A 20,371-nucleotide genomic window follows, 5' to 3' on the forward strand; every position below is an offset into this window, starting at 1 on the left:
CGCAATGATTGACTCGAGGATTGGTAACTTGTCCCAATTAATTTGATTTGGAACAAGTGAATATCCTCCTTGATCACTTCTTGGTCCTTGCATAAATGAGTGACTCGAGGATTGGTAACTTATCCCATTTAATTTGATTTGGAACAAGTGAATATCCTCCCTGGTCACTTCTTGGTCCTTACATAAATGATTTACTCTAAGATTTGTAATTTGTTCCATTTAATTTGATTGGAACAAGTGAATATCCTGGCTAATCAGAGTGATGAATATAATAAGGATGTGTTAAATAAACATCCAAAGCTTTGAAGTTAGATAATAACACCAAGATCGGTGCTCTGGATCACTTGAGAGGTTGTGAAAGAAAATACAAACATCTTTAATATGTCACCTTTGAGCTTGGTGAGAAATTTGAAGATGCTTATAACGTATTCTTGATATTGGATGATTGGCGGCGGTAAAGGCTTCACTGATTGAGTTAGGGTTTGGCTTTAGGTTTAATACTCCCCTTGGACTGAGTCCAAGGGGTATTAGGAATACCACGATCGGTGCTCTAATATTAGGAATACCAAGATCGGTACTCTGATACCATGTTAAGAATGAGAAATAGAAATAGAATTGGAATTGGAAGGTGTGTATTCTCATTGATATTGATATCCTTTAAATAAGATACAACTAGCAACAAAGGAGGAAAATATAAAATAATTACATATTGAGAATAAAATAAAATATACGGTAAATCAAATCATAAATAAAGAATATTAAGATATAATATCTTAGATATATTTCATAAATAATATATCTCAACATGCATGCAGGGGTCACAGGGCACGCACCATCATACAACACGTAGTAAACTAACTCCAACAGTAAGGTCACTTACCTCGATAGCCTTGATTGAAATCACTCACAACGAGCTAATCCCAGCGGTTAAATACGTCCTATGATAACAACATAAAAACTTAGGAATCTTTCATAACATATCCTAGCTAAACCTCATGCTATTTATCAAAATAAACCTCCAACACAATCTGTCTTTGACGGTTAGGAAGCATACTAACCTCAGATTGTAAAACTAAGGGCAGAAACGGCTTCGAAAGGGTCGAAAACCTAGGAATCGATATATTATAGTGATACCGAGCCACCAAGCCGAGCCGGGGGTTTCAACGGAGCCGAGCCGCCGTACACGTGCGAGTCGAGCCGCACTGTAACGACCCGAAATTTTCTACTTAATTTAAGGTTGCTACTATATACGTACCATAAACATTAAATGCGGAAGACTTCATTTAAATTCCATAAAACATAACCTTTATCTTAAAACACACCCATGGACTTACGTGTTTCGAAAACATCTTTAAAACGACACAACAAAAGACTAAATAAAATGAATAAGAGTTAGTTTAAAAAACATCCTATTCTAGCCTAAGACTAAGAAAATAAATACCACTACCCTATGCATGCATCATGGTCTCGAGTTGCGATACCGTCGTCAACCGTGTAGGAGTGCCTTGCCTTAACCTGAAAAGTAAAGTAGCACGAGACTTGAGTATTTCTAGAATACTCAATAAGCGACCCTCTATTGGGGTTATGCAACAATCACATGCAATGAAATGATGGGACCTATCTTTCGTTTCGTTTCGTTTCGTTTCGTTTCGTTGCATTTTCCCTACGGTGTAATCCTAACAGGTAATCGTGGACGTGTACCATATACTCTACACGCAGCCTTACGTGCGAGTATGGGCTCACCAGCTAGTTCGCACACCGCTGGGCCACTGTCCCTAGCCGGTGGGCATGCTCTGGGAGCCCTTATACCGGGACCCGTTAAAACTAGAACCGTCACGGCAACGCTATGCAAAGCATAACGATCGTTGTCCTGCCATTGGATGTACGTGTCCGTACCCTCGTGATGGGATAGGGGTATCCCCCAAATGCATGAGCACACAATATGCATGAGGTCCCACTAGTCCTACAGCTATTATTAATGAACATAACCCCCTATCACGTTTTTCATGCTTACATGTCATTCTCATTCTCATTTCTTTACATATCATACATAGGTTCCTAACGGGGTTATGTTTCATGCAATTTACCGTATTTCATGTCATACAATTCATGCAGTTACATTCAAATATTCATACAAACAAGCCATAATCGTTCAAGGACCACACATCGTTACATGCATTACACATCACATCAGACTAAAAGCATACATTCACGTTCACATAACTACGTACTTAAGCACAATAATCTAGCATACAATGCATCATATCATAAACAAGTCATAACGTAAACACTTCAAAGTCATATCGTTCTCTAACTTACCATAGCCTTAACGTTCTTATACCTATCACAGACATATCATTACGTAACGTACCTTAGTCATATCATCACCAGAACGTATCCTAACTCCATCGTTCTATCAATCAATCACAAACCTATCCCTTTCTACCCATAACCTAACCGTATTCTTTCATCACTCCTATCCATAGCACTCCGGTATGTAACCTAACCTTAACGTTTCATGAACGTATCTTACTCCTATCGTTACATTCCGTTTTGTGCATCCTTCTCGTATCCTATCTCAAACATCTTCTAGAGCACATCGTACCATAATTATTATCATACAATCCACATATTATAACATAACATAACATAACATATAGGAAGCATATCGATCCACAGACAATTCACACATATCAATATATATGACACGTGCAGAACCACAGGGCACGTGTCAACATCAAATATAACCATGCCGATAGTAAGGTCACTTACCTAGTTAGCTTAAGTCGTTGTCACGAATATATCCTTAATGAAAGTTCGATTCCGTCCTTTGAAATCCAAGTCAACCTACGTGAGCCCATGACATCAGTTTCAAGTTTGAACTCTATAAAATTATTTCTCTCATTTACATGGTTAAGATTCTGATATTTACTCTTAACAAAATTTAAGGGAGTTTCATGCCCTCTAATATTTTATGTTTTATTTTTAAATTTATTTTTAAATTGTGTTCAACAAATCTTTCCTCAATCTTCCCTCTTCGGTAATTATTTTTAAGAATGTATTATTCAATTTTGTTAATCTATTCCAACTCCCAAATCTTCCCTTTTTATTTTTATTATTATTTTTCTTTTCAGTTAACAGTGTTCTCGATTTCTATCTCTATTTCATTTTTTCTTACTTCCTTTGTCTTACTTCTGATTTAGTTACCAATTATATTCTTAGCTTTTAATTTAATCGATTTATTTAATTATATTCTTTTCCTATAATTCATATAAAATTACACCATAGAGCATTGCAACAATTCAGTAGATCTAAAATATAATTGGTTGTGATTTTCTAAACTCATACAGAATTCTTTTCATTTAATCTCTAATTCAAAACTAAATAATTGTAACCAAATTAATATTATTTAATAAAATAAAAGGAAGATTTAACATACGACTACTAACCACTTCAAATGACATATCTACTCGAGTGTAACTAAGTCTGCTTAAACCTTTTGTTTTTTCCTATTTGTTTTTGTAGGAAAGAAGAAATTCGGGTAAATTTGCCTTTTGTTTTTTCCTATTTGTTTTTGTAGGAAAGAAGAAATTCGGGTAAATTTGCAGTTGTTTTTATAGAAAAGAAATTACTGATTTGTTGACAGATTTATTTTTAGGAAAGGAGTGGTGAGAGATTGAAGGGAGGAGGAGAGATCGGTTACCAAATGTTTTTCTTCTTTTAATTTTTATTTATTTATTATTTTATTATTTTAACTATTTTTTTTATAATTATTTTTATTTGTTTATTTTTTTATTTATTTTTGGGCTATTACACCCAATGTGTATGCGTGCGAAGCTGCCGGAGCTGTTGGGTGTGCATCTGCAGCTCAACCCTATTCCAAAAACCTTGCCTTCCTTACTCGACAAGCGACAAAACCCTAGTTTCCGCCTCCCCGATTCCGGCGACGCGCCGACGATCCCACAACGTCCTCAACACCGATTTTCGACGGTCAACCTTCTTTGACACAATGATCCCGACATCAATACCTTACTTCCACTCGATTCTTCCTCCGAAGAACAACCCCAACGTTCCAGATGAAAGTTTGGAGAGAAAATCGTTTTCAAGGGATGTGAAAGGTTGGACATAGGAATATAAAACTAATTTCAAGACATTTCCCAATAATGCATCCTAGGGTTTTAGGATAAGGAAATTTAGGGAAACAGGAATGTTTCAATAAAAGTCTAGCAGGAAATTCCTCGATTTCCGGGGAGATTACATTTAATTATTTATTCTATTTTTATTTGATTTTATTTTATTCGAATTGTTACCATTTCCATTAAGGTAATAACTTCATTGTTTAAAATTGCACCTTTTCCGGCAAGAATACATGCATAACATAATATCTTGTCATTTATAGAAATAAAAATAAAATCTTAACCAAATAAGGAAAAAATGGAAAATCTGAATAGTTACAATGCCACTTGGAACATATGAAGCCTTGGGCATAGGTATTCAAACTATGCCACTTGGAACATATGAAACCTTGGCCATAAGTATTCAGACTCTATGGTAGGGAATGCATGAAGCTCTGGATGCAGAATCAGACTACACGCTTGAAACATAAGAAGCCTTAGTTATAGGTTTTTAGACTACGCTCCTTGGATCATAAGAAACCTTGAGCATAGATATTTAGATTATACCACTTGGAATACATGAAGTCATGGATGCGGGTTCAAGCTATGTCACGAAACGCATGAAGTCTTGGACGTAGGTTAGACAGTGTCGCTTGGAACGTATGAACCTTGAACACAGGTTGTCAGGTTCATAACTAGTACCGTAAATCCTAGGGGGAGTGTCTTGGAGAACAGTAACAAGAAATTAGAAAGTAATCAAGTAGGAGACAACGTCCTAGCGATCCTTACAAGTATTACTTGCCTAAAGTCAATATGGTAACTTACTTGGATGAAGTGTGTTTTCCTGAGCTAGCTTTTCCACGTGTTGGAGGCTCCAAAAAATTTTATATTTATCTAGTAGGTCCTAGTTCAAATTATAATAGGGTTAGTACCAAAATTGGAGCGAAAATAGTCGAACATGGGTCAGGTCAAACAAACCGAAAAAGAGACCTCACGCCCAAGTCATGCAACCGTGAGGAGCTACAGGGGCTAATTATGCGTGAATTTCATGCGCTCGTGCACACGAAAAGAAGGTGGTGTACTCACGGGTCCACAGGTTTTTGGGTTGGGTCATCTCGTAGGTCGAGTCAATGCAAGGTCCGTAGGTTCTCGGATGCATTATGGTGTGCCTTCAAGATAGAAGAGACATGGTTTTTTTTTTTTTTTTTTTTCATTTTTCCTTGTGCAGATGCGTGCGCAAATTACTAGTTGACACGTGTCCACCCTCTCAAACGGTGCGCAAGTTCGAAGGCCATCCTAACGCATGTTTTTGAATTTTTCAAGATTAATTTCATCGGGTTACCGTTCCGTGACGATCATCGCAACTCCAATTCATGAAGGCTATAGTAGAGATAGCCTGTGGAACTTTTACTCCATCTATTTTTTCAGTATAGTTAAGAGTTCTCTTTACCGTAAGGAACCTTCCTAGATTCACTTGTCGTCATCGTATCGTAAATATATGACCAAGTTATTATCCGTATTTAGTCCCCTCCAACTTTACCCACGAGCTCATCACAACCCATGTTTGGCGCCTTCATACCATAACCCTTCAACTTAGCCCAAAAGATGAGGTATGCTTTCTTTGCGTCATGAACCTATGCTTCAAGATCAACTCTTTACCATTATGATTCTTTAGAAGTTTTTAATTGTAATTTTATTTTTTGAACTTTTTAAAGAAAACCTTAACTATTCCCATTTCCATTCCCATTGAAAACTAAGATAAGAAAAGTAACATGTTTAAATAATTTAGCCAAAAATTTAAAATAATTGCAACTGCCATTGAATGTTCACATTCAACTACTTTCTGACAAATCTTCCTTGAATTGGAGAAGAAATAATCATGAAATTTCTAACAATGTTCTTACATACAAATCATTGACTCTACTAATGAAATACCCATAAATGCTCAAAGTGACTCACAAATTTCTTAAAAAATGTTGTTACAGAGGTGTGAAAACTGAAACAGAGTACGATGGTTGTTAGAACGGGACAAGAAACTGCCACTACAATGTCTGGTAGCTCCCCCCTTCATTTCCCATTCAAGAACTTTCAATTCCTTCCCCCATTTCTCCCTCTTATAAATTCCTCACTTGGGCTATTGCAAATCATGCTCAATTCTCTGCAATCCTTCTTCTAATTCAATGGCGCCGCCTTCCTCCCCTGCTCTTCTCTTCCATGTCCGAAGGTCCCCGCCGGAGCTTGTGGCTCCTGCAAGCCCCACGCCCCATGAATTCAAGCAGCTCTCCGACATCGACGACCAAGACGGCCTTCGATTTCAGATCCCTGTAATCCAATTCTACCGCCATGACCCACGCATGGCCGGGAGAGACCCAGCGATGGTTATAAAGAACGCGATTGCCAACACGCTTGTGTTTTACTACCCTTTTGCGGGTCGGCTGAGGGAAGGGCCTGGCCGGAAGCTCTTCGTGGAGTGTAATGGAGAAGGGGTTTTGTTTATTGAAGCGGAGGCGGATGTGCGCTTGGAGGAATTTGGGGATTCGCTTCAGCCACCATTTCCATGTCTCGAGGAGCTTCTTTTTGATGTTCCTGGCTCTAATGGTGTTCTAAATTGCCCGTTGTTGCTGATTCAAGTGACACGGCTTAAGTGCGGTGGGTTTATATTTGCTCTGCGTTTGAATCATACTATGAGTGATGCCTCTGGTCTTGTCCAATTCATGATGGCCGTCGGCGAAATGGCTCGTGGGGCGAGTACTCCGTCGGTGCGGCCGGTATGGCAAAGGGCGCTGTTAAATGCGAGAGACCCACCTGAAGTGAGGTGTGTTCATCGCGAGTATGATGAAGTAGCTGACATTAATGGCACTATAATCCCGCTTGACGACATGGCGCATCGCTCATTCTTCTTCGGCCCATCGGAGATTGCTTGCATTCGCAAGGCCTTACCGACCCACCTCCGACAATCCTCCTCCTTCGAGATCCTCACAGCCTGTCTCTGGCGCTGCCGCACCATATCCCTTAACCCAGATCCAGAGGAGGAAGTGCGAGTACTCTGTATTGTAAACGCCCGTTCTAAATTCAACCCACCATTGCCATTGGGGTATTACGGCAACGCGTTTGCTTTTCCGGTGGCAGTCACCACGGCAGGGAAGCTTTGTGGGAACCCAATTGGGTATGCTTTGGAATTGGTTCGGGAAGCGAAGGCGGCGGTGACAGAGGAGTATATGAAATCTGTGGCGGATCTTATGGTGGTGAAAGGGCGGCCTCATTTCACTGTGGTCAGGTCGTATCTTGTGTCGGATGTGACGAGGGCTGGGTTTGGAGAAGTGGACTTTGGGTGGGGGAAGGCTGCATACGGCGGACCGGCGAAGGGAGGCGTCGGAGCTATCCCCGGCGTGGCAAGCTTTTATATACCATCGAAGAACAAGAAGGGAGAAAAGGGGATTTTGGTGCCTCTGTGCTTGCCTGCTCCAGCCATGGAAAGATTTGTGGAAGAACTCGATGGTTTGTTGAAGGTGGGAGAAGCCATTGGAGTTGAAAATCAGAAGCCATTGTTCATTACTTCTGCTCTCTGATTAGGAAAACTTGTAATTTATGAACTTTTTTTTTTTTTGTTAATTTGGAGCTTAATTTGGCAACAAACTTTCAAATATCAAATAAATTATGTTTTTAATTTAATCCTTTGTTTTCAAATTCTTGACTTTAGTGGTAAGTTTTTGTTACCAGTAATTTTGAATTCTAGGGATCAATCACAAAGGAAAAATGTCTCGAAGGGTAAAATCGAGATAAAAGGGACAAAATATTGTTCGGAACAGATACCTATAACTCTCCCACGGACCTAATTAGGTCCATGGAGAAAGTCTAGGCCAAGGTTAGGACAATCCTGTTCCCTCATGGGACCTACTCGGACCTAGAATTTGGTCCATAAAAAAAGTTTAGGTCAAGATCGGGACAATCTCATGGGACATACTTGTAAGTGATTGATACAGATATCTTATTTGGTTAACATGTTTATGTTTTTTCTTAATAAACACTCATTTTAAAATAATCATGCTGGTTTAATATTTAGAAAAATATATGTAAATCCTTTTTTAGAAAAACATTTTTGAAAAAAAACCAATAATTTCAACGATTCTTTTTTTTTAATAAATAAAAACTATTTAACAAAATTTGAATTAGCTTAAAATTTATTTTTAAAGAAATATTTAATGGATAAATTATTTTAAAAATGGATAAGTAATAATTAACTAAAAATCCTCCAAAATATATAATTAATGGAATAGAATTTAAATGAGAGCAACAACCAACAAAGTTATTAAATTAAAGCATATTAAAAATAAAAATATAAAATGAAAAGGTTTGTTTGTATTGTAGATATTATTTTATTATTAAATTCGTTAACAATAACTAAAATTAAATAATGGTGTTAATGATTATTTAATTACAAGCAGTTTCGTGGCATTTAATTATTGCGAGTGAAGTCAATGTTTTTATTAAAATTCATTGGATGAAAGTCCCACGTCAATTAAGGTAGGGAATCTTCATTGGTATGAGGCCTTTTGGAAAAGTCCAAAGCAAAGCCGTGAGAGCTTATGCTCAAAGTGGACAAAATCATACAATATCATAAGTATTTGTATAATAACGTTTTGCTTGCTAACGTGCACGTCAGTCCACTGAATAGGTTCGTTAATCTATTCTTTAGGTCATATTATGGATAAGCGTATGCTTACACTACCAAAAATGACTAGGTACCTATCTCTATATTATAAAACTAGAGAAATAATCCATGATTGTATGAGCTTATAATATGTATGAGGTCCACCATATAAAATCTTGGTTAAGTGAGACGATACACATAATAATTTCATACATGACATCATTTAAATTCCTTACCAAAAAAAGTACGAACATTTAATACACTCGTTGTTAATCTTTTAAGGTTTTAAAATATCATCGTTCTGTAGGAATGAAAATCACCGTCAAGTTTAATTTATGGTGAAATATTTTCTCGTTTTCCATCTTATTTCTTTCTCTTCTTCAATATTTTCTTAATCCCCTCTTTCATTCCACAGTAGGGTCGTTTTATTTTGTAGATATTAGATTAGCATAGAGCATTGTTTTTAATTTTTTTTCTTCGACTTATATTTTATTTTGCATGGAATATTTCTCGTTATTTTTGTAAGACTCTTATGCAAACGTATAAGTCCATGACATCGCTTCATGAAGTTGCATTAACGGAATATTTCCCACATAAAGTGAATATGTCATGCATGCAGTAACGACTCTATTTCAGTAGAAAATTAGGGTTTTTACACAAAGATTATATATCTTCTATCGTCGATCAATTTTTCGTAATTACAAAGTATTTTAAGTAATTTATCCGATTTTATATTATTTTCTCTCTACTTTTTAAATTTTAGAAATTAAATATTTTGTCAAATATATATTGTTTATGCATATATTATTATCATTCTAATTTATTTCAATAATGATTATTATGTATAATGATAGTTTTTAATATCTAATTTTGGTATTTATTGTTTTCCTATTATCTCAACTTTAATATTTTGAAACAGACGAACCTCACACATCAATGAGATAAAAATTTACTATGAGTTTTTTTTGTGAAATACAGATTTTAATTATTCAAATTTCTACTTCCGATCATATGTTGTTATTATATTATGTACGTCAATTTTCTTATAATAACATATCTCTTTATATTAACAAATTATGTCAAGAGACTTAACCGAGAGCTTATAAAATATTAAGGGTAAAATTGAGACCGAGAAAATATTATTCAGAAGTTCTTTCCACACATAAAAAGAAAAGATAAAAAAAAAATGTTCGTATATATATATAATGAAAAATAAATAAATAAATAAATTGCAGGCCACACAAAGCTGGACCCAAGATCTATTCCAACCAATAGGATCTCAGTTTCCCATATCCTTAATGCTCAAACATTTTCCTCTCTATTTTTTTTTTTTTTTTTTAATTCCCATTTTCTCCTTCTTTTTTTCCATGAATTTTTTAATTAAACCCCACCAGAAATTTTTCATCGAATTAAAAAAAAAAAAAAAAAAAAAAAAAAAAAAAAAAAAATTTGATGGTATTCATGAAGCCACCAACAACAGCAGCAAACCATTCGGTCTTGGATTCATCGTCTCTCTCTCTCTAGAGTTGAGGAGTGAAGACTCCATTGTCTTCCTCCATTTTCGAGGTACTTAATTGATGCACTCTTTCATGTTTCAATTCATTCAATAATTTCTGTTTCTGGGTTCTGTTGTTTTTGCTGTTTCCATGTTGATTTATAGTGACTGAAACTCAATCTGGATGTCATTTTGTTCTTCCTAAGTTCTTGTCCACTTTATTTTCTTTGATTGTTTGTAGATTTCAGGTGGGAATTTAATCCACTTTCTACTCTGTTTCATGAATTTAGGGCTGTTTGTGGCTCTGGTGAAGCAAATAGACTTGGGAGTTTTGATTTGGTGTTCTTTGATTTTGTGTTCATCGTGTGATGATTAAGAGTTTTGTGCACAAGAAGAAGAGAAGCCATATGATATTATGATGGCAACAACAACTGCAATAACTGGGCTTGGTGCAGCCAAGAGGCTGTTCAATTCTTCGTCCTATTATTCTGATTTCACAGAAAAGCTTTTGTATGTCAATGACCACAGGATTGGACAAACCCAGGTTTCCCCTACAAAGAGTGTGGTAATAGCAAGAAGTTCGGCTAACTTTTCTCCGAGAAATCAGTCGTCGTCGAAACGGCACGGGCATTGCATCAAAGCTGTGAAGGAACATGTAGATACACCCTCTTCTCCAACTGCTGAACCAAGGCTTCATAATAGCACGATCTGGGAAGATGAAGAAACTGATCTGAAATGTACTGTGGAGGCTCTTCTTTTGCTGCAAAAGTCTATGCTGGAGAAGCAATGGAATCTATCTTTCGATCAAACCGTGTTGGCCGATGCGCCGAGAGGAAAAACACAGAAGAAAGTACCTGTCACTTGTTCTGGTGTGTCTGCACGACAAAGGAGAATGAGTTCTAGGAGGAAAATACAGAGCAAACATGTTCTTATGGCTCAGCCAAGAATCAGCAAACAGTTAAGGCCTACAATCAATTCTGAGCTATTACAAAATCGATTAAAGGGGTATGTGAGAGGTTTATTAAGTGAAGAGTTACTTTCTCATGCTGAAGTTGTACGCCTTTCGAAGAAAATCAAAGTCGGTCTTGCATTGGAGGAGCGTAAAACCAGGTCAGCACATTCTTCTTATTCAGATTTTTATAGATTACTTCAAGCTTTATAACTGCCCAAGCCACGGCTAGCAAATATTGTCCTCTTTGGCCTTTCCTTTTTTGGGCTTCCCCTCAAGGTTTTTAAAACGTGTCTGCTAGAGAGAAGTTTTCACACCTTGTAAAGAGTGCTTCGTTCCCCTCTCCAACCGAGGTGAAATCTCACAATCCAACCCCCTTTGGGGCCCAGCGTCCTCGCTGGCTCTCGTTCCCCTCTCCAATCGATGTGGGATTTCACAATCCACCCCCTTCAAGGCCCAACGTTCTTGCCAGCACTCGTTCCTCTCTCCAATCGATGTGAGATCTCACAAATCCACCCTCCTTCGGAGCCTAATGTCCTCACTGGCACACCGCCCGGTGTCTAGCTCTGATATCATTGGTAACAACCAAAGCTCACCGCTAGTAGATAGTCCATTTTGGCCCATTACACATCCCCGTCATCCTCACCGTTTTCAAACGTGTCTACTAAGGAGAAGTTTTCATACCCTTGTAAGGAATACTTTGTTCCCCGCTCCAACCAATGTGGGATCTCACAATCTTTACGTATACAATTGAGTAATAGTAGTAGATAGTATTATTCCTACTTGGATGGGCCTCAGTGTGGATAAAATCATTCAACACTGACTCTTTTCCGGCCGTTTTCTTCCCATGATTAGTCTTATCCGAACTGAACTGTGAAAAAGAAACCCATCATATGTTTATATGCTTCTGTTACTCCATTGTCAAAACTGATTGCTCTAATAATGATATCATGAACTTCACATTTTGTTCTCCCTAACCTCTGTAATGAAACTCAGACTAAAGGAAAGATTAGGATGTGAGCCCTCCGAAGACCAACTAGCAATATCACTCAAGATTTCTCGTGCCAAATTACGGTCAAGTGTAATGGAATGTTCATTAGCAAGAGAGAAGCTAGCAATGAGCAATGTTCGTTTGGTTATGTCTATTGCGCAAAGATACGACAAAATGGGGGCTGAAATGGATGACTTAGTTCAGGTGAAGAGCTTATGACAACCCCCTACAGCTAACTCTAAACCTATTAGCTTCCCTGTAATTGAAGAGTTTGTTCATGTCTAATGTAGGGTGGCTTAATTGGACTTCTCCGTGGGATAGAGAAGTTTGATTCTTCAAAGGGGTTTAAAATCTCAACCTATGTTTATTGGTGGATACGCCAGGTGAGAAAACAATTACACTTCTGTATCATGAACACTTGGAGATCAAACATGTTGATTTGCCAAGAATAAAAGGAGAGATATTAAATCAGTTAATGTAAGCATCTTAACTTGGAGAATGCATACCATGTTATAGCACGCACTGACAGCAGTTGAATGTCTACATCCATGTGCAGGGTGTTTCAAGAGCATTAGTTGAGAATTCAAGAATGCTAAGATTGCCGACTCATATGCATGAAAGATTAGGATTGATTCGCAACGCTAAAGTTAGACTGCAAGAGAAAGGAATCACTCCATCAATTGATGTAAGTGGATAACTGTTATAACACTGCAGCAAAATATTGCAAAACACTGCTTACTGACATTAAAGACTGCAAACTTAGACTAAGATGAACGATAACAGCTCAAGCTCACCGCTAACCGATATTGTCCTTTTTGGACTTTCCCTTTCGGGCTTCCCCTCAAAGTTTTTAAAATGCGTCTACTAGGGAGAAATTTCCACACCCTTATAAATAATGTTTCACTCCTCCCCAACCGATGTGGGATCTCACAATCCGCCCCCCCTTTAGGACCCAGCGTCCTCACTGGTGCTCTTTCCCCACTTCAAGGGATCTCACAATTCACCCCCTTTGGTGCCCAGCTCCCTCACTGGCACACCGCTCGGTGTCCACCCCCCTTCGGGGCTCAGCATCCTCGTTAGTACACAATCCAGTGACTAACTCTGATACCAACTGTAACGACCCTAGGTTTTTTTACTAACCTAAAGTCGCTACCATATACATAATGTCACCGTTAGTGCGGAAATAATCATTTGAAACGTATTTATAGAACATTGGACTTGCATGTTTAATAAAGTCTTTGAAACAAAAGGGAAAAATGAAAATAGACCTGAGTAAAAATAAAACAGAGATACCTATACTAACCTACATGAACTTTGTGAAGTTTGGGATTTCCTTAACACTTGTCTATTTGTCTCAGAGGATTGCAGAATCCCTAAACATGTCCAAAAAGAAAGTCAAGAACGCCACAGAGGTACTACAAATTTCTAATAACCCATTCACTGTGCTTTATCCTAATGAATCTCTGTTTTCATTTTCCTTATTAAGCCAACCAATCATCTCTTTTAGGCAATAAGCAAGGTGTTCTCGCTAGACCGAGAGGCATTTCCTTCATTAAATGGTCTTCCAGGCGAAACTCATCATAGTGTAAGACTTGAATAGAAACTCTGTTTCTTCAAACATAACATGTTTTTCAGAATTTTGGTCTAAATGTTTGGCATTGCTTGAATTCCTTTGTTTTTGCAGTATATTGCAGATAACTGCCTCGAGAACAACCCATGGCATGGAACAGACATATGGATTCTGAAGGTAAAATAATCGACCACAAAACCAAGAAAATAGACTTAAAAGAGTGAAAAACTATACTATTTTCAGCAATATAAGGTGAAGAATGATGAGTTGTTTGCTTATACACTGAAAAATATTGGCAGGCTGAGGTTAACAAACTCATAACTACGACACTTGGGGACCGAGAAAGAGAGATCATACGCCTTTACCACGGTCTGGATAACGAGTGTCTGACATGGGAGGAAATAAGCAAACGGTAAGCCAAAGAAACTTAATCGAGCAAAATGTCGATGATGTTCTAAGTTAGCTGAGAAAATGCACTTTGTGGTCTGAGTTTTTCAGCATAGGGTTGTCCAGAGAAAGAGTAAGACAAATTGGACTAGTGGCGTTGGAGAAACTAAAGAAGGCAGCCAAGACAAGGAAGATGGAAGCCATGCTGCTTAAACATTAATTTGTTAAGAACATATAATTACAATAGAGACCATCCATTGTCTATTGTGTATATATACAGAAAGAGATTTTGCTCTTGATTGATGTTGCCATCTACTAAATGTGAATAATTTTTTTGCGAAATTTGATTTTGAGCCATGTTGTCTTAGTGGTGTCATCATCCTGCACAATCTATTGTAAAAGTATCCTCCAAACACTACTAGAAAAACTTCGATCATCAAATTTTCTGAGCAGCACACAATGAATCCACAAGGGAATACTTTGCTACCAGTTTCCCAACATTACAGAAGTAATGTTACAATACTCAATATCTTACTACCTTGCTACCATTTTCTAAGAACAAAGGTAGGTAGCTTACTACTCATTAACCCTACAATACTCGATATCTACCCAAATATCGGGATTTCCCAAAATTTCCTACCGACGTTGCTGACGAAGTGCTAACTAACAAACTTAATATTATTTGCCATCCACCCAGTAGTTAAAAGTGACCTCCAGTTAATCAGCCTATATAACACAGTACCTGTAACTTTCTCAAACTCAATGCGGTTTCTATATATAATATATCAAGTTTGTAACCATGATCATCCAGAGAAGAAGTATTCAATAGGAAGGATACAAGGATAATGAACCAATATAAATCAAAATAGATTTTCTGTAAATAAAGGCACAAGATGACAAGAAGCCAGAGATTTGAATTCAGAAAGCATCTAATCAAGTTATTAATTGAAGCATCTACACAAATAAAATGTATATAATGCTAGGAAACTTCAATTTCCATTACATTTTTCTTTTATGTCTGATATTATTTGAATTTTTGCAACAATTGCGCACACTAAGAAGCAAAGATTCAGAACAATATATCTCAGAAGAAAGAAAGAAGGAACGCAAAAAGACGTTAAGACAGGGATGGTTAAGAAACATGTTAACATAATACACATGTCAATGCTAAACAAAGCTTGATGCCAATTGCAAGACTCATTTTAAACAAAGTTCAGAATTATAATTTTTAGTACAACATTCTCCAGTTCAGACAACAAAATAAAGTTAAATGTTAAACAAAATAAATAGCAAGCATCTAAAACAAAAAATGTCTCACGATTTGACACACCAATCTATTTGATATGGTTATCATCCCTTCCATCGGCTCATTCCCAGATAATTTTTCTCATGCATCTATCAGTATATTGACAACTTCTCTGGGAATTCTAAAGTGGAAGTGCACACTCCCCCCCAAAAAAAAAACATTCCCTACTTCTGTCTCTAATTTTGAGATGTCTTTTCTCCTGCATCAGAACACCATATAAGGGACAGAAGACAAATTCAAAACTGTATTCAATCATTCTACTGTTCTTCATGAAACCAGAGCTTGCACCCCCCTGCAATCACCCCAGTTGCATACACCTTATAACAATTGTTGCTATTCCTAGCCAGTTCCAGAAAGTAACCTCTTGCATTCCTATACCTCTCCAGCAAAGAACAAAGCATTAGGTTCATAAGTTTTTAGGAAGAACATAGTGCTCGTTTTGGATATCAGCATCTATAGTGCTTCTTGAATCAGGAAAAGCTACTTTTAATCTCAACTCTAATTAAATTCACTTTATGACCGCCTATTGAACTCCATCTTTAGCCTCTAATCTAATAACCTATGTTTCTATTTAAAACATGTTCACTATTCACATGTCAGATCCAATTCCATATTTAACCATATAATTATCAAGTATTGTTATTGAGACATGAACCAAAAACTAATAAGGAATCAATAAATTTAGAATAAAGATCTTCATCATGAATCACCTTTCAGTAATTTATCTGTACCTATTAAAAACGCAGATGGTGATAGAAGAAGACATCATAGAATTTTACCAGCAAAGCTAGAGATTGAGATTAATTCATGATAAGATAGTAATTCACATAAAAAAGACAAAATTCAGTACATATTGATGAAAAAAGAATTTTCAGATCATATCTAATGGTGAAAAAGACTTGCCCAGCAATGACTGAGAGATTGAAGCCATACTAACCTTATAGTTTCTCCTATAGTACAAGCAGTCTACATAATCTAAACACTGCTTAAAGTTGCTTCACAACATGAGAAATTCCTTCAAAAAGTTATGCCAAGCTTACATCTACCGTCTCTTTGCTGTAGAACTAGTGTGCATGTCCAGTAATCGTTCAAGGGATACTAGGGACCATGATTCCTCAGTTTGGGCGTACACTTTTTGATTTAGAGCGTCGACTATTATGCTTACATTTCCAAAGCCATATATCTGGTGCCCATTGTGCATTCTTCCAGGTTTAAGCTTAAAGAGCAAACCGTACTGTTGGGCATGGGCCTCAAGTACTTCTTTCAGAGTCATCTCAACTGTACCACCCATACTGTCCAAATGAGAAGCATTACCCAATCCAGCTGAGCCTTGTTGTTTAGCTTGCGCAGCAGCTTTCTGCTGAGCTTCGAACTGTCGTTGCTCAAGAACCCGAAGGTAAGAAATATTCTCTTTCAAACCTGGCTGAACTACCTCCATCCCTTCAACGGCTTGATTCATCATATCCAGGCCACAACTAAGCTGGTACCTGATACTTTCATTAGCCAGAAGCTCCTTTGGGAAGAGTTCTTTCCAGCCCATATACCACTTTGTAACCTCCTCAAAATTTGGATTTGAACATAACCAGTGATACAATACCTGTAGCCACTTGGAGAAGAAGAATTTCTCCATCATATCAACCATGATGTGGATAGGTATGGCAGAAGCCCAACTAGTAACCCAGTAAAAATGATCAAGTTTCTGATTTCCTGGATTTACTTGGAATTCTTGCAAGACAAGCTGCAATTTAGGTACAATAAATCGACACATAAGCTGCTCCCAACTAGCAGAATCAAATACAGCTTTCCAAGGTGATAATATAGTATAGGCAGAAGCATCACTCGGGTGCCAAGCACCAAGAACAAAACTCAACTTTGTACGTATGACCTGATACATACCCTCCAGCTTATGCCCTAACAATGGCAGCCATGGATGTACCCACATGTGGATAGGAACAGGATCTCGCTGAGGTTCCCACAAATCTACTGCACTTGCAAGTTTAGGCATGACAACATTGTCCAATACGGTATGAAGGACTGAAGGAGGCAGCAATTTTTCCCAAGACTCTAAGAACCGAAGCATTGGTTCAGGATCCCTAGCCTGCCAAGTATTTATGCCAGAGATTCGTACGGCAGGTAGCACAACTTCTGAAACCAGGAGAGTATAAGGCGATGTCACATCCCAGATGTCAACACAGTCTTCATCTTGAAGAAGAGTCTTCCACAACAATATCACTTCTAACCCATGAGAAGGATTTTGAAGAGGATCCCAGCCCTGAAATACTCTAATAAACAAAGGTAGTGCAAATGAACATGCAATGCAAGACAAGTTACATAACTTGTACTCGTCACCAAATTTTCTCTGCAAGCCACTGAAACACTTAGCAAGTCCATCTAATGTCAATGTTCCAGCAGAATTATCTTCTCCTATTCGTTCTATCATGCTCATAATTTCTTCCATACTATCCATCTGCTTCTTCTGACGAGCCAGCTCAATCTCTAACTTTTCCTTCTCTTCCTGTAAGCTCAGTGCAGTTTCCTTCTCATTTCTCAAATCTCTATCAATTTTTTGGATATCCAACTCAGCCAAATCTACAATCAACCTCACATTATGCTGAAGCTCTGGCATAGGGATGTCATTTTCTCTGGCTTTCTCTTCAGCGTTCAAGTTCTCTAAATTTGTTAACACCCGCACCTGAGGACCACGCATGTCAAACACCTTTTGAACAACCTCCAATGCCTGGTCCTGCTTGCTAGCCAGTAATTCCTCAGCTGTTAAATATGCTTCTTTCTTCTTTTTAGACCTTACTTGCTTCGACCATAGCCTCTCCTTTGCCTTTGTCGTTGGTTGGGGCAATGTTTTCTCCTCAAGTTCCTGCAAAGCTTGTACCTTAGGTGCCTCTTTGAAGTCATTAAACCCCATACCCATATGCTTAGGCCTCATTTTAGCTTCGATAGGAGCTACAATCCCTTGTTTGTTTTTTCCAAGCCCACCTCCCTTGTATCCCATTTTTTCAAGTAGCTTCAGACCGATGCCCTTGGTATGCTTCTCAAAGGCTCCAACATTCCCAGAGTCAGAATCTTTTCTTCCCCCGGCTACCACTTGACTTTTCTTCTCTATCTGTGATTTCACTCTTTCCCTCTCCCTCCTTTCAGCTCCTTCCTTTATCTTTCTCCCAAACGCAGTGGGCAAAAAGAAGTCATCACCACCTTCATCTCCATCAACAGTAGAACCATTCTCCTTAAACCCATCAAGATTCCTGTCAGCAGTCGAAGAACTAAAACCCAGGCCAGAACCAGACGTGCTAGAGCCCAAGCCAAGGCCAGGCCGGTTGTCTTCCACATTCTCAGCATCTCCATCCTTGGAAATCTTATCAATCTCCTGGTTGGGCATGACGGTGCCGGTGGATACAAAATTGACAGGCTTGGTGAGGTCAGGTTTCCTAGACAAGTCGCGGTCCTTGCGGCGCTTCCGAGACGAAAATCCATCACCATCAGAGTCCGAATCCGACCCAGTCGCAAACACACCATAAAGAACATCATCTTTCGTTTGGGACCTCTTCTCTTTGCGCTTTCGGTAATAAAACTCGCCCCCAATCCATTGGCCATCATCGTAATCATTCTCCATACCAAACCTCTCCATTTCTTGATAATCATCCATCGCTCCCTCTCCCTCTCTCTCTCTCTCCCCCTTCTCAACCACTCACGAATTACACACTAATTTCAGAAGCAAGAAGAAACTCGAAAATGCCCTGATTTCCTAATTTCGCCCAGGAAAACAGATTACGGCGGCTCCAGAATAACAAAAAAAATAAAAAATAAAAAACAACAACAAAAGAGTGGAGAAGGGATCCCGTCTGAAATTGAAAACCTAGGATGACTGACAATATCAAAAATGATTGATCGAGAAGAAAACCTACTTCAGTAGCTGCGCTTCTTCTTCTTCTTCTTCTTCTGTTCTTCGCTAAAATATTTCGAATTTCGAATTTCGAATTTCGAATTTGGTTTTTTGTTACGAACGTCGGAATTTTGTACCGCCGCCTTCAGCCATGGCCACTTGCTGCGAAATTGGGTTGAATGTCCTTTTTATTCGATCGATTTCTCAAATTTGCCTTCAAAATTAAAATTTTCCCAAGGAATCCTCCTACTTTAAATTAAAATTAGGTTAAACTTAATCAAGTTATTCTACATTAAAAATATTTAGAACTCATTTTTATATTTATAAACTTCTTAATATATATCATTCGGTTCTACTTATATTTTTTACCAAAATATTTAAATACTTTCAACTCAAAAATCAAAATTTTATCATAGTTCAGTGGCAATTAGCGTGTACTCACTCTATTGATTACGTGTACTCACTCTATTGATTACATATGTAAATCATAATAGTAATTAGTATGTACAGACTCCCTCGAAGTTCGAAGTTGAATAATCTTAATACGTTCATTTTTTATTCGTAATAATTCGGGATTTAATCTCAGAGATGATAAATGTTTTGCTTGTAAATTCAATGGGCTGCATTGCATCTCGATGATATTGAATTGTATTAAAATATCATGAATAACAATATTGGAGCTATTAAATCGATTCATCGTCGAGAATTGAATAGTATAACGTAGGAAGATCTTTTATCCATACCGAATTCAAACAAAATGGGATTCCCGATGCAATCAAGAATTTCTGTAATTTTTGGTGTTAATAAATGAAAATTGATGATGAGATTTAATTAGGTTCCATATATATTAGGAGATTTTTTATATTTGTATAAAATTTAAATAAGTATATAAGAATATGACATCTAATTCTCCCTTCAATCGGAGTAGTTTCATGACAAAAGCCTTATCGAGTTTGAACTGATGATTTACGTCTTACTATAGTGTTACTCTACCGTTGAGTTAAAAAGATCT

At 37.6% G+C, this 20,371-nt stretch overlaps 2 protein-coding genes and 1 pseudogene across 3 annotated transcripts; 2 read left to right on the forward strand and 1 right to left on the reverse strand.

Moving 5' to 3' along the window:
* The first annotated feature begins 6,019 nt into the window (after nt 1-6,019).
* On the forward strand, nt 6,020-7,787 carry LOC111776990 (benzyl alcohol O-benzoyltransferase pseudogene; annotated as a pseudogene).
* Nucleotides 7,788-10,176: 2,389 nt separating this feature from the next.
* On the forward strand, nt 10,177-14,500 carry LOC111777591 (RNA polymerase sigma factor sigA). Of its 2 annotated transcripts, none has more exons than XM_023657257.2 (10): nt 10,177-10,332; nt 10,552-11,371; nt 12,207-12,405; nt 12,492-12,584; nt 12,758-12,886; nt 13,560-13,613; nt 13,709-13,786; nt 13,886-13,948; nt 14,071-14,183; nt 14,270-14,500. In XM_023657257.2, the coding sequence occupies exons 2-10, from the start codon at nt 10,677-10,679 to the stop codon at nt 14,376-14,378; spliced, it is 1,533 nt and encodes a 510-aa protein (XP_023513025.2). In that variant the 5' UTR covers nt 10,177-10,332; nt 10,552-10,676; the 3' UTR covers nt 14,379-14,500. The 2 variants fall into 2 exon arrangements, with proteins under 2 accessions (XP_023513025.2, XP_023513026.2); XM_023657258.2 differs by having other exon boundaries at nt 10,241-10,332; nt 10,503-11,371.
* An 819-nt stretch (nt 14,501-15,319) lies between these two features.
* LOC111777590 (septin and tuftelin-interacting protein 1 homolog 1) lies at nt 15,320-19,575 on the reverse strand. Its single transcript, XM_087118439.1, has 2 exons — nt 16,402-19,575; nt 15,320-15,663 (listed from the first exon to the last, which is right to left on the reverse strand). The coding sequence occupies exon 1, from the start codon at nt 19,120-19,122 to the stop codon at nt 16,507-16,509; it is 2,616 nt and encodes an 871-aa protein (XP_086974565.1). The 5' UTR covers nt 19,123-19,575; the 3' UTR covers nt 15,320-15,663; nt 16,402-16,506.
* Between the last annotated feature and the right edge of the window lie 796 nt (nt 19,576-20,371).

The sequence above is a fragment of the Cucurbita pepo genome, chromosome 16 (genome assembly GCF_057944985.1).
Source record: "Cucurbita pepo subsp. pepo isolate OVF chromosome 16, ASM5794498v1, whole genome shotgun sequence".
In the NCBI taxonomy this organism is placed as follows: domain Eukaryota; kingdom Viridiplantae; phylum Streptophyta; class Magnoliopsida; order Cucurbitales; family Cucurbitaceae; genus Cucurbita; species Cucurbita pepo.

Coding starts and splice junctions, on each gene's coding strand:
- LOC111777590 (XM_087118439.1), bottom strand. CDS start 19,122: ATGGATGATTATCAAGAAATGGAGAGGTTTGGTATGGAGAATGATTAC.
- LOC111777591 (XM_023657257.2), top strand. CDS start 10,677: ATGATGGCAACAACAACTGCAATAACTGGGCTTGGTGCAGCCAAGAGG. Junction 11,372..12,206: donor TTGGAGGAGCGTAAAACCAG/GTCAGCACATTC, acceptor AATGAAACTCAG/ACTAAAGGAAAGATTAGGAT. Junction 12,406..12,491: donor AAATGGATGACTTAGTTCAG/GTGAAGAGCTTA, acceptor TGTCTAATGTAG/GGTGGCTTAATTGGACTTCT.